At 46.5% G+C, this 15578-nt stretch overlaps 1 protein-coding gene across 1 annotated transcript; it reads left to right on the plus strand.

Moving 5' to 3' along the window:
• Positions 1-6005: 6005 nt before the first annotated feature.
• Positions 6006-15330, plus strand: atmin (ATM interactor). Its single transcript, XM_056278752.1, has 4 exons — positions 6006-6365; positions 9954-10079; positions 11049-11248; positions 11368-15330. The coding sequence occupies exons 1-4, from the start codon at positions 6135-6137 to the stop codon at positions 13157-13159; spliced, it is 2349 nt and encodes a 782-aa protein (XP_056134727.1). The 5' UTR covers positions 6006-6134; the 3' UTR covers positions 13160-15330.
• The last annotated feature ends 248 nt before the right edge of the window (positions 15331-15578 follow it).

Consider the following 15578-nt stretch of genomic DNA (forward strand, 5'->3'; position numbering starts at 1 on the left):
GATATTCAAACAGTTGCAGATCACTGGTGAGTCCAAATGAGAGCAAGTTGGCCCGCGAAATGGCAGCACTTGCGGTGTAGATTAAATGAGCCGGCAATTTCTCAAGCACTGTTTTCAAGGCGTTCCTGCAATACAGAGTATCAGTTACACTGAATGAGTGAAATGCTACTCATTTGTGTCAATGCATTTCTTAAAATGCAATAAAAATAAGCAGTTGAGCAAATTCATCTTGGATAGGTTATTCTTACAGGAGTGAGAACAGATAGGTTAGCTTTGCCCTCACTGTTTTATTGGCTTTTATTTTCATGCCGTCTTCCTTAAGTGGTTTCAGAATCTTTGAGGAAAATATCACTCGGGACTCCATCTGAGCCTTTTGTCCAGACCTTCCCACCACAGTCGTGAACATTCAGCATACCCTTCCACCCAGTTTATGTGCAAACCAGCCCCTACTGTCTTCCTGTAGTCTGTTGGTAAATAAGACTCCATATTCGGACAAAACGCTAGTACTACCCTGATGGACCATGAGAGAGTGATTAAGAGGCAAGCGAGCATGACACATGCACAAATACTTAACTCCCTATAGCAAGGGGCCAGATTTAATGAGGGGGCTGCTCACATAGTCCATAGTTCAGGGGGTTTCAAAGTGTAGGACAGTGAGCCTGCCTTCAGAGAACATCCAAGTCCCTGGGGCCTCCCCCATTTTGATAAAAGGCGTAATACTTAATGCTGTTTTTAAATAAAGACTTACAACCATAAAGGGTTTGGAAATGTTTATTTTGAACCCAGTCCTAATACAGTCTCCCGTGTTTTAATGGAAATCAGTGAATTAGTTTATAGGTGGCCGCGTGGTGGTTAGCGCGGTCGCCTCACAGCAAGAAGGTCCTGGGTTCAAGCCCTGGGGTAATCCAGCCTTGGGGGTCGTCCCGGGTCGTCCCCTGTGTGGAGTTTGCATGTTCTCCCCGTGTCTGGGTGGGTTTCTTCGGGGGGCTCCGGTTACCCCCCACAGTCCAAAGACATGTAGGTCAGGTGAATTGGCCGTACTAAATTGTCCCTAGGTGTGTGTGTTGGGGGGGGGGAGGGGCCCTGTGTTGGCCTGGCGGCCGCCTGCCACCCATTAACTGCTGGAATAGGCCCCAGCGCCCCTGAGAGCAGGATAAGCGGCTTGGATAGTGGATGGATGGCTAGCATATAGGCCAATGCCTATTTGTACATGTTTTTGAAGTAAAAACAAAATTGAACACACGTCCGTCAACTTTGGACAAAAAAAGAACGGCGAACATGAAAACGTGCCCAGTGGTGCGTAATGCCGGCCTGTTATGTAAAGTTTAAAAGGCGCTCTGGGGGAAAATGCACCTTGTTCGGTGGCGTAGTGGTCGTTGAGACGGGCATACTGCGAACCAGATGGGTAGAATGTATGGGAGGCTGACTGAGTGTAGCAAGTCTGTACACACCAACTGGAGAAATGGCCTTGGTGGGATGAGAGCTGGAAGACATGAGATAAGGAGGGGAAGAACAGGACAACTGCCCTAGAAGAGAGACTGTACTGTTGATCGGCACGAGATTTTTGTCTCGTTCCTCATTTAACGTCAGAGTGGAATTAAGTAATTGCCACGACAAGGTGCTTATTTTTCTAATGCCCTTTATCGGTGTTTCATTGTTACACCCGGTGAAAGTACCAGCAGCCGGGTCAGATGAGTCGGCATCACTAGTTGATGCATTTCCAGCTCAAAAGATGACTGCCCTACTGAAATAAAAACCGCTTAACCGTGATGAACATTTCAAGATGGTGACCAGCTTAGGAGGCGTGTTTGGTTTTTTTTATTATTCAGGTTAAACGGTTTACCATGTTGACCATGTAAACCAGCTTGCACTTGCAAGAGACCAGCATATGACCAACAAGACCAGCTGCACCACTGAAGACTAGCAACCACGATAAACTGGTTTGGCCGGATTTTTTTTTTAGCCGATTTGCCATGGTTTCTAAGTCACAAGTAAAATGTTTTATTATTATTATTATTATCATCACTAGCCTATTATTATCGTTATTGTTAACGACATGAAACAATGCATATATGGGCGGCATGGTGGCACAGTGGTTAGCCCTGTCGCCTCACAGCAAGAAGGCCCTGGGTTCGAACCCCGGGACTGTCCAACCTTGGGGGGTCATCTCGGGTCGTCCTCTGTGTGGAGTTTGCACGTTCTCCCCGTGTCTGCGGTGGGTTTCTCCGGGTGCTCCGGTTTCCCCCACCATCAAAAAAGACACCCCGGGACCCTGAGAGCAGGAGCCAGATAAGCGGATGGATGGATGTTAGGGCTAGCACTCTGCTCTTGTCTGTGCCCCTGACCGAGGCATGGCAATATGAACTGGAGTTGGTCCCCGGGCGCTGCACGGCGGCTGCTCACTTCTAGCTACACAGCTAGGATGGGTTAAATGCAGAGCGTAATTTCCCTACGGGGATCAGTAAAGTATATCAAATCCATCCATTACCTGAACTGCTTATCCTGCTCTCAGGGTCGCTGGGGATGCTGGAGCCTATCCCAGCAGTCATTGGGCGGCAGGCGGGGAGACACCCTGGACAGGCCGCCAGGCCATCACAGGAGTATATCAAATATATCAAAATCAAATATACAATTAAGTAAATGGGATTATAAAATCAAAATCCAGGCTGTCCAGGTGAAAATAGGCATTTTATCTTCTGATACATTTTTGACAAAGTTAATTTGTCATCGTGAGTGTCTGCAGGTGCCTCACTTAAGGGAAGACATTAAATATGTTGCCTTAGGTCAGAGTTCAACCTTTGATACATTAAGAACACATTTGTTGGTAGTAGCAATTATAAGATCGGGGACATTTGTTGGTCATTACATCGATGCTCATTATAGCCAATTGAGACAACCATCAAAAATTCAAACACAAGATTCTACTTGGTGTACAAAAAAAAAAAATTTCTCGCAACTGTTAATTCGCTGTTGCCTAAACCAGTCGGCAGTATTTTGTAAATCTGTTTATTTTAGTTGGTGAATTCTTTGTTAATAAAAATGTCTCAAAAAAGAAACCTATTAAGATATACACATGTATCAGATGTAAAATGTTGTGTTTCATCTGTGTGTGGTTTGAGGTCTTGAAAAGCAATTAAACTTGATTTAATTGTGTATTTGTTGTTTGTATTTTTGAAAATGCAAATTTCCAAAAGTAGTAGTGGTAGTATTTTTGGTATTATTTGTTCCTCAACTTTGTGTGATCTACTACCACTACTACTTTCAGCTGCTCCCGTTAGGGGGCGCCACAGCGGATCATCCGTTTCCATCTCTTCCTGTCCTCTGCATCTTCCTCTCACACCAGCCACCTGCATGTCCTCCCTCACCACATCCATAAACCTCCTCTGTGGCCTTCCTCTTCTCCTCTTCCCTGGCAGCTCCATATTCAGCATCCTTCTCCCAGTATACCCAGCATCTCTCCTCCACACATGTCCAAACCATCTCAATCTGGCCTCTCTTGCTTTGTCTCCAAACCATCCAACCTGAGCGGTCCCTCTAACATAATCGTTCCTAATCCTGTCCTTCTTCATCACTCCCAGTGAAAATCTTAGCATCTTCAACTCTGCCACCTCCAGCTCCGCCTCCTGTCTTTTCGTCAGTGCCACTGTCTCCAAACCATATAACATAGCTGGTCTCACAACCATCTTGTAAACCTTCCCTTTAACTCTTGCTGGTACCCTTCTGTCGCAAATCACTCCTGATACTCTTCTCCACCCACTCCACCCTGCCTGCACTCTCTTCTTCACCGCTCTCCTGCACTCCCTGTTACTTTGAACAGTTGACTCCAACTCATAGTATACGCCTTCATCACTTGTACTCCTTGAATCCTCACCATTCCGCTGTCCTCCCTCTCACTCAAGCATATGTATTCTGTTTTTCTCCTACTGACTTCTTCTCTCCAGTGCATACCTCCATCTCTCCAGGCTGTCCTCCACTTGCAACCTCCACAATGTCATCCGTGAGCATCATAGTCCACGGAGACTCCTGCCTGATCTCATCCGTCAACCTGTCCATCACCATCGCAAACAAGAAAGTGCTTGGGACCGATCCTTGATGTAATCCCACCTCCACCTTGAACCCATCTGTCATTCCTACCGCACACCTCACCACTGTCTCACTGTCCTCATACATACCCTGCACCACTCCTACATACTTCTCTGCCACTCCCAACTTCCTCACACAATACCACACCTCCTCTCTCGGCACCCTGTCGTATGCTTTCTCTAAATCCACAAAGACACAATGTAACTCCTTCTGGCCTTCTCTATACTTCTCCATCAACACTTAAAGCAATCATAGCATCTGTGGTGCTCTTTCATGGCATGAAACCATACTGCTGCTCGCTAATCATCACCTCTCCTTTTAACCTAGCTTCTATTACTCTTTCCCATATCTTCATGCTGTGGCTGATCAACTTTATACCTCTGTAGTTGCTACAGTTCTGCACATCGCCCTTATTCTTTAAAATCGGTACCAGTAAGTTTCTTCTCCACTCCTCAGGCATCCTCTCACTTTCCAAGATTGTGTTAAACAATCTATTAAAAACTCCACGGCCATCTCTCCTAAACACCTCTGTGCCTCCACAGGTATGTTATCTGGACCAACCACCTTTCCGCTCTTAATCCTCTTCATAGCCGCCCTCACCTCCCCCTTGCTAATCCACCGCACTTCCTGATTAACTATCCCCACATCGTCCAACGTTCTCTTCACATTTTCTTCTTTCATCAGCCCCTCAAAATACTCCTTCCACCTTCTCAACACACTCTCCTCACTTGTCAGCACATTTCCATCTCTATCCTTCATCACCCTAACCTGCTGCACATCCTTCCCAGCTCAGTCCCTCTGTCTAGCCAATCGGTACACATCCTTTTCTCCTTCCTTAGTGTCTAACCTCTCATACAACTCACCATACGCCTTTTCCTTTGCCTTCGCCACCTCTCTCTTCGCTTTACGCCGCATCTCTTTGTACTCCTGTCTTACTTTCTTCCTCTCTCTGACTATCCCACTTCTTCTTTGTCAACCTCTTCCTTTGTATACTTTGCTGTACTTCCTCATTCCACCACCAAGTCGCCTTGTCTTCCTTCCTCTGTCCAGATAACACACCAAGTGCCTTCCTAGCTGTCTCCCTAACTATTTCTGCAGTGGTTGCCCAGCCATCCGGTAACTGTTCACTACCACCCAATGCCTGTCTTAACTGCTCCCTGAACTCCACACAACAGTCTTCCTTCTTCAACTTCCACCATTTGATCCTTGGCTCTGCCTTCACTCTCTTCCTCTTCTTGATCTCCAAAATCATCCTACAGACCGCCATCCGATGCTGCCTAGTTACATCCTCCCCTGTCACCCACCTTGTGTAACGGAGTAAGTGATTCCAGCTGCCATTACCACATGTTCGAAATAAATCATTAATGAATGATTTATTTCGAACATGTAAACAAGCTGGATATGACATACATATAATCCATTGCCAATCATCTGAAATGATAAACAAATCCACACATCAAACTCAGCGAACAAATCTCCATATACATCAGATTGTTACATGTTCGAAAAGGAGTAGGAGGAAGTATACACTAATTTTTCCTCCTCATCATCCTCCTCCTCCTCACCATCGTCATATAAAAAAATAAAATCATGGGCGCACAGTGACTCTCCGCGGACATTCTCTCGGAAACCACATGACCGACCATTTCTTTTCCAGCGCAACAATTAATTTCAAAACGTGTAGTTCGTGAGCAGATAAGGGTTCATTGTTGTGTCCGTTGCCTATCTTGCTCGTCGCAAACCACGCAGGGGTTAATTTCGGGGTTTGGGGTGGAGTAACCTACCCGTCTCGGTTCAGTACAACCTCTCGGGCGAGCCTTGTCTAAACACGTGGTTTCCGAGAGAATGTCTCCCGGGACCTTCCGGTTGCGGGCGAGAGGTTAAACGCGTTCGCGTCCTAGTGAAGGGAAGGGGCGGCCCCCCTTCTCCATCCGGACCAACAGCGCCTGTCGCGATGACTCCGGTGCCTGCCGCCGCTCCCCGCACCAACGCTGCTCTCGACTCGCCGTTTCGCAAAACACATTAAACAACTCGGCCGTCAATGCCGAAACATGGCTGCCTCTCTGTCAGGGACAGCAAACCGCGGAGCCGACGCCTCCACGGGCAGCTCCAAATGCGGCGGAGAGTCCGTCGGCCAGCGTCGGGAGATCGTAAAGCCGTCCGTCACGGAGCTCACCAAGGCGGTGAGGACCAACATCCTGTGTACGGTGGAGGGCTGCGGGAAGATCCTGCCCAACACGCCCGCCCTCAACATGCACCTCGTCAAGTCTCACCGGGTGAAGGTAGCCAACTTGACGGCTAGCGTACTCGAAGCATGCTAGGCGGACGCGGCTCGCTGGCTAGGAGTCGTTCCTCGGGGTTTTCCGTTTAACAGTTGTCATCCGGGGAAAAAACGGGATAAACGCGAGTCGTCGGTGATTTCGCCTTCGCCGACGTAACGTCAAGTTTTGGGGGTTTTTTTTTTAATGACCGTAAAAGCGACTTGTGCTGCAATGGCGTTTGGCTAGTTGTCCGTTGTTCTTGTGCTGCCTAGGCAACGTGAACTCGAGTCGAGACCCCGCGGTGACCAACGCTCGCTGGGTGATGACCCACGTTCGCTGGGTGATGACCCACGTTGCTGGGTAATGACCAACGCTCGCTAGGTAATGACCCACGCTCGCTAGGTAATGACCCACGTTGCCGGATAATGACCCACGCTCGCTAGGTAATGACCCACGTTGCTGGGTAATGACCCACGCTCGCTAGGTAATGACCCACGTTGCCGGGTGATGACCCACGCTCGCTGGGTCATGACCCACGTTGCCGGGTGATGACCCACGCTCGCTGGGTCATGACCCACGTTGCCGGGTGATGACCCACGCTCGCTGGGTCATGACCCACGTTGCCGGGTCATGACCCACGTTGCCGGGTAATGACCAACGCTCGCTGGGTCATGACCCACGTTGCCGGGTAATGACCAACGCTCGCTGGGTCATGACCCACGTTGCCGGGTCATGACCAATGCTCGCTGGGTCAGGACCCACGTTGCCGGGTAATGACCCACGTTGCCGGCCACATGCGTCGATAGATTGTCTTTGTTGTTGTTTTACAAACCACTCTTCCCCGCGTCTCCGGGGCATGCTTATTGGGATTAGATTTGATTAATATCTCATCCAACCGAGCAGGTTTGGCTCCTGCGAACTACCTCGGGGGAGATGGGGGGAAAAATCGGGCAGCCATTGTTGGGTTTGTGGGCAATTTCGCAGTGTCATTTACTGGCTCTCTCTCCTCAGATGTCAGGGGTGTCATCGGTAGGATTAACCGCGGAGCGGGACGCCAGCGTGTTTACCGTTATCACCGGTGAACACGTTGGAGACGGCAGGGGGACTTGGTCTCCCTTCCCCCGTCTTAACTAGTTCCACGTCCTCCACCAGCCCACCACACTCGGCGTTATTGTGGGAGGCGTAGTGTTTCCAGGCCTCCCTTTTTGGTGAATGGAGCTCTTTGCTGGGAAAGGCTTGCCTTTTGTCCCGGCCGTAAACTAGGCTCTTTGTTGGAAAGGTGAATGTTAGAATTTGAATTGGGCCTCAAAAGTGGTTTCTTTTGGGCCGTGCCAAGATAGAAAATCCCTCCAGACGTGCAGGGGGAGAAAGTAAGAAAAGCGAAGTGGGGATTCTTGACGGCAACACAATGGCAACCTGAGCAACGTGGTGCCGAGCGAGGGTGGCGCTGTTAATCCACGGCTGGGGAGCGTGACAGCAGTTGTAAAGATCCCCTGGTCAGCAATATGGAAAAGCATAGGCTGCTCGCTCAGTGGGCTTGCGCTTTTATTGTATGTAGTCTGAATGGTAGAGTGAGAGGTGATTTGAGATGCCAATGCACAGAAATGTATTTGCTGGTCGACCATTGTAGATATTCGTGTTTTCCTGGAAGATTGGTGCTCCTTAGTTGAAACGTTGTCGTTCTCCCTTCCTACGCAGCCCACCTCAAACTGTTTCAGTGATGATTGCATGACATTTGGTTTGTGCGTCCAGTCATCACTGTTGTCAGCACGCTGAAGCAGAAGTGGCTTATTAGTCTGATTCATCGCTGTGCCTGTAAATGATTCGATAAAACAGATCTTATGTAATACCATGACAGTTAAAATGGACTGTGGACTGAATCTGCCATAGCGAAGTCAGTGATTCCTGACTGGCTCCCCTTTTTGGATAAATCCAATTCCACTGCAGTGGCATGCTATGTGTTCTATGACACAACCCAGTCCTCATCCCAGTTCTTTGCCAGATGATGTTTCCAGGGCTTACTAAAAGTGCATCTCACTCTCTGAACAACACGTCGGTTTCCCTTGTCTTGTTATTGTGGCCAAATCCCCAAGGTCTTTGGTCAGATTTAGCTGTTCTGCTCCCTCCAGAGGCACAGCGGATGGAGGTGACCTTGAGAGCTGGAATGCTGATACTAAGGAATGTTGTGGCCCTGGATGATTTTGTCTGTTTGCCCACTGTGAGGCATACCCAGCTGTCTCTGTGCTGCTGTTTTGTTACATTACCTTCATTCTGTTCATTGTTTTGATACAAAGTACTAACAGCTGTTTCAGCAAGTCTATCCCGGGACTACTAGAAGAGCAGGAATACATCGAATTAGAATATCCAGTGGTATCCATTGAGGCAAATTACTTTCATTGCAACTGATGAAAGTCCAATGTTATACTTTGAAACATTCAGTATAACCTTTGTTGTACTTTACGCCGACTGATGGTTTTAAAAATGTGAGAAACGACTGCGAAGCTCAAGGTGAGCTTTCCTACCATGGTCATGCAAAGTCGGGAATTTGACATTTGAATTTGTATGTCATATTAAATCAGTTTTCTTTTTTAACTCAATGTTGCTAGAGCATTATTTGATATAAAGGATATAAGGTGTTGGTGGGGGGGGGTATTTTTTCTTTCTTAGGAACAAAAGGTATACTTAGTAGATCTATACTTTTTATTGAAGTAGCCCTAAGTACAAACTCGTAAATTTCTTGCTGTCCGTTAGAGGAATTTTTCAAATTTTTAAATTGTGTGGGGTTCTTTTTCCCAACTTTGTTTTTGGTACAGATCACATTATTTCTTAATGGGCGCAGATTAGATGTGGTCCATTTCAGGAACAGTAGATAGAAAGAGATAGAGTTTTAGTGTATATTGTTAGCCATAAAATTAAACATATAACTAAAAAAAAAAGATGTTCTCCACTTGCCTGTTGTATGATAGGCCTTCAGTTGTGTGGTTTCTCCATGCTAGCCAGCTGGAGTCCATAGGGACAATGGGGCCTTATCCCTTCATCTGTGTTCCAACATGTATGGACAACTGGGCCTCACACCTATAATTGTATTCCCACATTTCTGATTAGGGCTGGGCAATGTTGACAATCAGATACTTTTATTTTGACACCGAATACTTTTGAGAGCGATAGTGATTATATCTATTAGTGCTTTCATAAAAATATCTACACACAGGCATTTTTTTGCAAATGATTTTTTTTTTAATGTGGATATGACCAAGTAGGTAGGTGCCTTCAATTCATTGTCTATTTCATTCAGTTAAAAAAGTCAAAAAAGTGCAGAAAATTGATTCGCTCTACTGTAATGTAGCGTTTAATACTAGAGAGTGACAACATATAAGTAATTTCACAGTATTACAATAACCAAAATCCCTGCGGATACGATCAAGAGATTTTTTTTTCAGGGCACCATGGCTCTAACCTTTGCACTCCTCTCGTTTGATTGCTCGTACCCTTGGTTGTGGAAGAATTGACGACCTCTGTAGTGTTGCACACATTGTAAATTGCTCCAGATAAAGGTGTTGGCCAGTTGCCTAAAATGTGAATTCAAACTTCTCTCTGTCTCACGTTCAGGATGGCCTTGTCAACCCCACAGTCAGGAAGGACATGAAAGCCCCTCAGAAGCTGTACTGTTGTCCAATTGAGGGTTGTCCCAGGGGGCCTAACAGGCCCTTTTCCCAGTTCTCCTTGGTTAAACAAGTAAGCCTATACTTGTTTTTCAAACTGAACTGTATGAAAACTCCTGCTTATTTGGGAGGTTTTAATCGATGAACACACAAAGGTTATATTTTGATATGATAACGTAAATTAAATGATGAATATGTCAATTTACTTATGTTTTTTTCTTTATATGCTTGTGGTTGTTGGTGTTGTTAGTTGTTGTTGAATAAATTCTGATATCCCTTTTGTAAGTTGGTATTAACCCAATACCTGTTACAAGCATCATTTTGCATAAAAAAAAGATACGCTAGTCTAATACCAATATTTTGATGTTGCTGTTACCCCTTTCGATACCTTTCCTGATTGAAAGTACATTTTATATTTCTGTATAGGAAATTTTCTTTGTAATATATACAAATCGGACCATACTCAAAAAATTCTTCAGTTAAATCACCAGTGTCTGTGTCATTCCATTTCAAGTCCCAGAATCTTTAAATATTATTTTACACAGTGGACAGTAGTAATGAAATTAAGAAAAAATAAAATGGAGAGGGAATAACAAATGTGTGGTTTTGACATGAAATATTTCTTTTTATAAACCGGTGTTCTTTTGTCTCTTCCTATGTTCTCATCTTTCTTCACTTACCCTGTGGCAGCCCAGTGGTTAGCACTGTTGCCTCAAAGCAAGAAGGTCCTGGGTTTGAACCCCAGGCCGTCCCAGGTCCGTCTGTGTGGAGTTTGCACGTTCTGCCCCGTGTCTGCATGGGTTTCCTGCGGGTGCTTCGGTTTCCTTTCCACCATCAAAAAGACATGCATGTTAGGGTTAATACTCTTTTCTGTGCCCCTGACCAAGACAATGGAGAGAAGAACTGGAGTTGGTCCCCAGGCGCTGCAGCTGCCCACTGCTCCTATACAATAGGATGGGTTAAATGCAGAGAACACATTCATTGTAAGAATACAGTGTCGAATAAAGTGGTTTTCTTTCATTTCTCTTGTTTTATGCATTAGCACTTCATGAAGATGCATGCCGAGAAGAAACATAAGTGTTCCAAGTGCAACAATGGCTACAGTACAGAATGGGACCTGAGGAGGCACATAGAGGATTGTGGGAAGACCTATTGCTGCACATGTGGCTGCCCCTATGCCAGTAGGGCTGCACTACAGTCACACGTCTACAGGACAGGTCATGAGATCCCCACAGAACACAGGTACACACACAGGTCCAGTTAGACTTGGCTTGGAATACTATGATGTTAGTCATCTTACTGTCATCGTCCTGTTTTGGTTTTTTTTGTTTTCCTTAATTTTATTTATTTATTTTTTCCAGAATTCCGCCAGTGAAAAAGAGGAAGATGGAGAAACTGATAGGTGGCTCTGTAAAGATCAGGCCCATTGAGTCAACTTGTAAGATGACAACTGCTGACAGGGAGCTGTCAGAGGGCTGTCTCCCATCTGATACAAGTCATCTCCCAGACTTGACAATTCAGACCTCAAACCCTCCCAGGAGCTTTCAGAAGCTCCTCCTCCCCAAGCCCAAGATGGCGCTGGTCAATGTGCCTGTGATGCAGCTGGCCCACCTGCCTGTCCTCCTTCCATCCACAGAAAGTGGCGCTCTTAGGTCTGTCGTGCTGGCTGTTGACAGTCAAGGCTCCCTCAGCACCCTCCATGTCTTACCACAGGCCATGGGGGCTGTGGTACCACAACTGGATGCTAAGACTCTGGGTTTCCCGGATAGTATGCCCGCCTCCCGTTCTAGCCTGGGACCTATTAGCACAGGAGTGCAAGTGAGTCTGGAGCCTGTGGGCTCAGAAGACCCAGCCAGCAGCATTGGGGGCCAGCGAGCGAAGAGCACTTCCACCAACATTCAGACTGACATATCATACCTGTCCAGAATGCCTGTAGGGGTTGGTGTTGGGATGGGTGTATGTTCTGTGGGTGAGTCTTCGGTATCATCCTGTTCCCAGACAGACATAAGTGTGAGTGCTCATGTTCTCCTACCAGTCAGTGTAGAGACCCAAACATTTTCCTCAAGGGCCAAAACCACATCCACTATCGCAGCTCAGACAGATGTTCCTCACCTCAATGAGATGCACTGCACCTCCTCAGCTGCACCCCCATTTATAACCAGACAGACTCAGACCAGCTGTCCCACGGCAGGAACAGAATCAGTGGAGCGAGTTCAGATGGACCAGGCTATCATGTGCTCCAACCTGTTTGACAATGACTCCCTCAGTGTTTCCACCCAGACAGCTTTAGCCATTGAAGACCCCCTGGGTGCGGCAAGCAACAGTCTCTACGAGGATGAGAAGTCAGCAGAGGGCATGTGTTTTGGGGTACAGACAGATGAGCTTAACTCCAACAGCATGGCGGACAACCAGACTCAAACCATGACCTTACTAAACGACCTGGAGAATATTCTGTCTGATGGCATAGCAGGTCATCATGTACTTACAGATGCTTCAACAGGCTGCGAGTCTGCCCTGGGCTCTGTTCAGGAGCAACACAGCAGCATTGACTTTGATTTTGAAGACTTCCTCAATGCTGTGCACATTCAGACACAGACAGAGGAGAGTGAACTGGGAGGTCTGGGTGGTGACACACCCCTGGAGTCTCTGGACATCCAGACACAGACAGACTTCCTCCTACTGGACGAACTGGACCAGAACGAGGGGCCAAGTCGAAACCAGGCTAGTGACCTGGAGCTTGAAATGTTTGACATTCAGACTCAGACTGACCTTAATTTTATGTTAAGCGCTGGAAGCCACCTGCCCTTAAGCAGCATCCTGCACCATTCCAGCTTCTCTATGAGCACAGAGTCTTCAGACACAGAAACTCAAACTGAAATCCCCCATATTATCCTGGGCCCCTCCGTGCAGCCCCCTGTCTGTCAGAGTGAGCATGCAAGGCTCCTGAGCAGCACAGAAACACAGACTGTGACCAGCCAGGCCGAGGGCCTTGGACAACTCTTCTTGACTAGCAATGAAACCCAGACCGTCATGGATGACTTCTTGTCCGCAGACATGGCTTGGAACATGGAGTCCCACTTCAGCTCTGTGGAGACTCAGACATGTGAGGAGCTGTTTACTCTCTTTCAACACCCTGAGAAGCCAAACAGCTGAAGGCCTCCCAGTTTAGCCGGTTTAACCCCCCTGCAGAACCAGTGTCTGGTGTCTGCCTGTCTGTCTTGGGAGGAATCAATGCATACTGACCTCAAACTGCAGTTCTTCAGCTGAAGCCAGTTTTAGCAGTAAGAATCCAAGTGTCTGACCATTCCATCAAGGGCGTTGTGTCCAGTGCATTTACAGACCTTTACCCTGATAGCTCAGCTGCACTTTATAGGCTTGTTGGGCGTGGCCTACCTACTCCTCTGCCAGTTTACATATTTATTTGCACATAAGTTAACTATTTGTGTCTTGTCTGAAAAACCAATCTACTCCCACATCTTAAGATATATAATTTATACTCACTATAACTTGTTTGCTCACGTGCACACGAGAAATTTAACAATAGTTTCAGCACCTCATCGTTGTTCACTTCATACTTGGAGAGGATGACAGTTTTTGCACACCCACAATGGATCGGGTGGAAACGCCAGTTCAAGCTGTGGGCATGTTTAAAGTACTGCTGAGTTTTTAACCCAATCACATCCTTCAGATTTGCAAACATTTTGTGAAAACAACTCTAAAGTCAGCCGCAAAACAAATGCATTGCATTGAATTTCATTTGCTGTCACATGTTGGGAAATGTGCATGAGGCCTTCAGCGTGGCGAACGGGGCAGAAATGTTCAATAGCGATTCTCTGCTTGTGTTTGACGCCTGTCTTGTTAACGCTACATCATCAGAAGCAAGGTTGTGAACTTCCACAAGGCCGTTTCCTCCCTGTGACCATTTCAAACCTCTCAAGGTATCCGCAGCAGTGTCCAGTAAAACCCTGGAAGTCACGAGCGTGAGAGACGGCACCGCTGAATCTAGTTGCTTATATAAATGTGGCACAAATTTGTGAAATTCTGAGCTCGGTTCTGCCAATTTATTGCACACCTGTTACTGAAACTCGATTGTGAAGTCTGGCGCTTTTTAATCGCCCTATTGTTTGTGGGGTTAACCTGTACGGCTTAACAGTCACTGTGAGTCATTTAGCAGACTAGGCTGTCCTCGTGTGTAATTTATTCATTAGCTGGCTGTAAGTGTATACAGTAGCGGCGTTCGTCGGCTGAAGTAACACAGTAATGATGCTGTACAGAAACGGGATTAGAGCGGGGTTTAACTGCTCAGTCGCCACCAAAGAGTGGTTGTGTATGTTCACTACCTATTTCTGGCAGCGTATAGCCCCCTTCTTTGTAACTGATTCTATTTCCACCTTCACCGACAGGGGAGGAGTGCCCTATATATTTAATGTGTTGTACTACAAGCAGTTTGAACACGTCCTGTTGTGTTTGTTTTCCAAGCATTTTTTTACTGATTTACCTCATTTGCACCGGGCACCCCATTTAAACTGTGTTCTAAGAAACGGTAAGCTATAACTTGAGCCGCGAGTGCTTCTTCAGTTTTGTTAAGTTGGTGCCTTAAACCAAGTATTATGATTTCTGTTTCTTCTATTTTAAAAGGTATACCTTTCGTTATGCACAATCCAATTTGCTGCTCTGAGGTGAACTTGTCAGGAATATATTTGCTTATGTGTTTGAAAAATGGTTTCAACATCGAATATTCAAAATACTTTTCATTTGCACGTTTGATTCGTTCTACATGCATTTTCGACAGTTTTCTGCATGAAATATTTAAAAAATGCCTTTTGTTTGGAAGCATTTATGTTGAGCTATGTTACAATTCTGTAAATGCCGATCGGCATTTTGTAGAAGGCAGCATTTCTCCAACGGCATTACTGTATAATTTTAGGGGTGGACGGTGAACGCGAGTGCAGTTTCTAGATGTTGCTAGAACCTGAAGAATGTACACGACACTGTGACCAAATGTTCTGACAGTGTTTCGACATTTACATTCAGATACAAGATTTGCTGTGCCGAGAGCAGGACTTCTGTGTCGTTCATGAAGTTGATAGCGCTGGATTAGATGCCTTACTTAAAAGAAAAAGATAAACCAACTACAGCGTGTTATTTTCTTACAAGGGTGCATGCAGAATCCCTTTTTTCCCTTCGTCCGACAACTTCATTATTTCTCTTGGGCAGCCTTTGTCTTGGTTTGTTTCCGTTGCCTACATGTGTAGTGTTAAGAGATGGCCTTGTTATTTTCATTGTCAGTGCTCTGCTCTTAATAAACTGCTGGAAGAGTGTTAGTTGTCACTAAATGTTGAAATTGCTCTAAAATGTTCTTGTCCGGGTGGCGTGGTGGTCTATTCCGTTGCCTACCAACACTGGGATCGCCGGTTCGAATCCCCGTGTTACCACCTCCGGCTCGGTCGGGCATCCCTACAGACACAGTTGGCCGTGCCTGTGGGTCGGAAGCCGGATGTGGGTGTGTGTCCTGGTCGCTGCACTAGCACCTCCCCTGGTCAAGCAGGGTGCCTGTTCAGGGGGGAGGGGG

Source organism: Lampris incognitus, chromosome 4, assembly GCF_029633865.1.
Source record: "Lampris incognitus isolate fLamInc1 chromosome 4, fLamInc1.hap2, whole genome shotgun sequence".
In the NCBI taxonomy this organism is placed as follows: domain Eukaryota; kingdom Metazoa; phylum Chordata; class Actinopteri; order Lampriformes; family Lampridae; genus Lampris; species Lampris incognitus.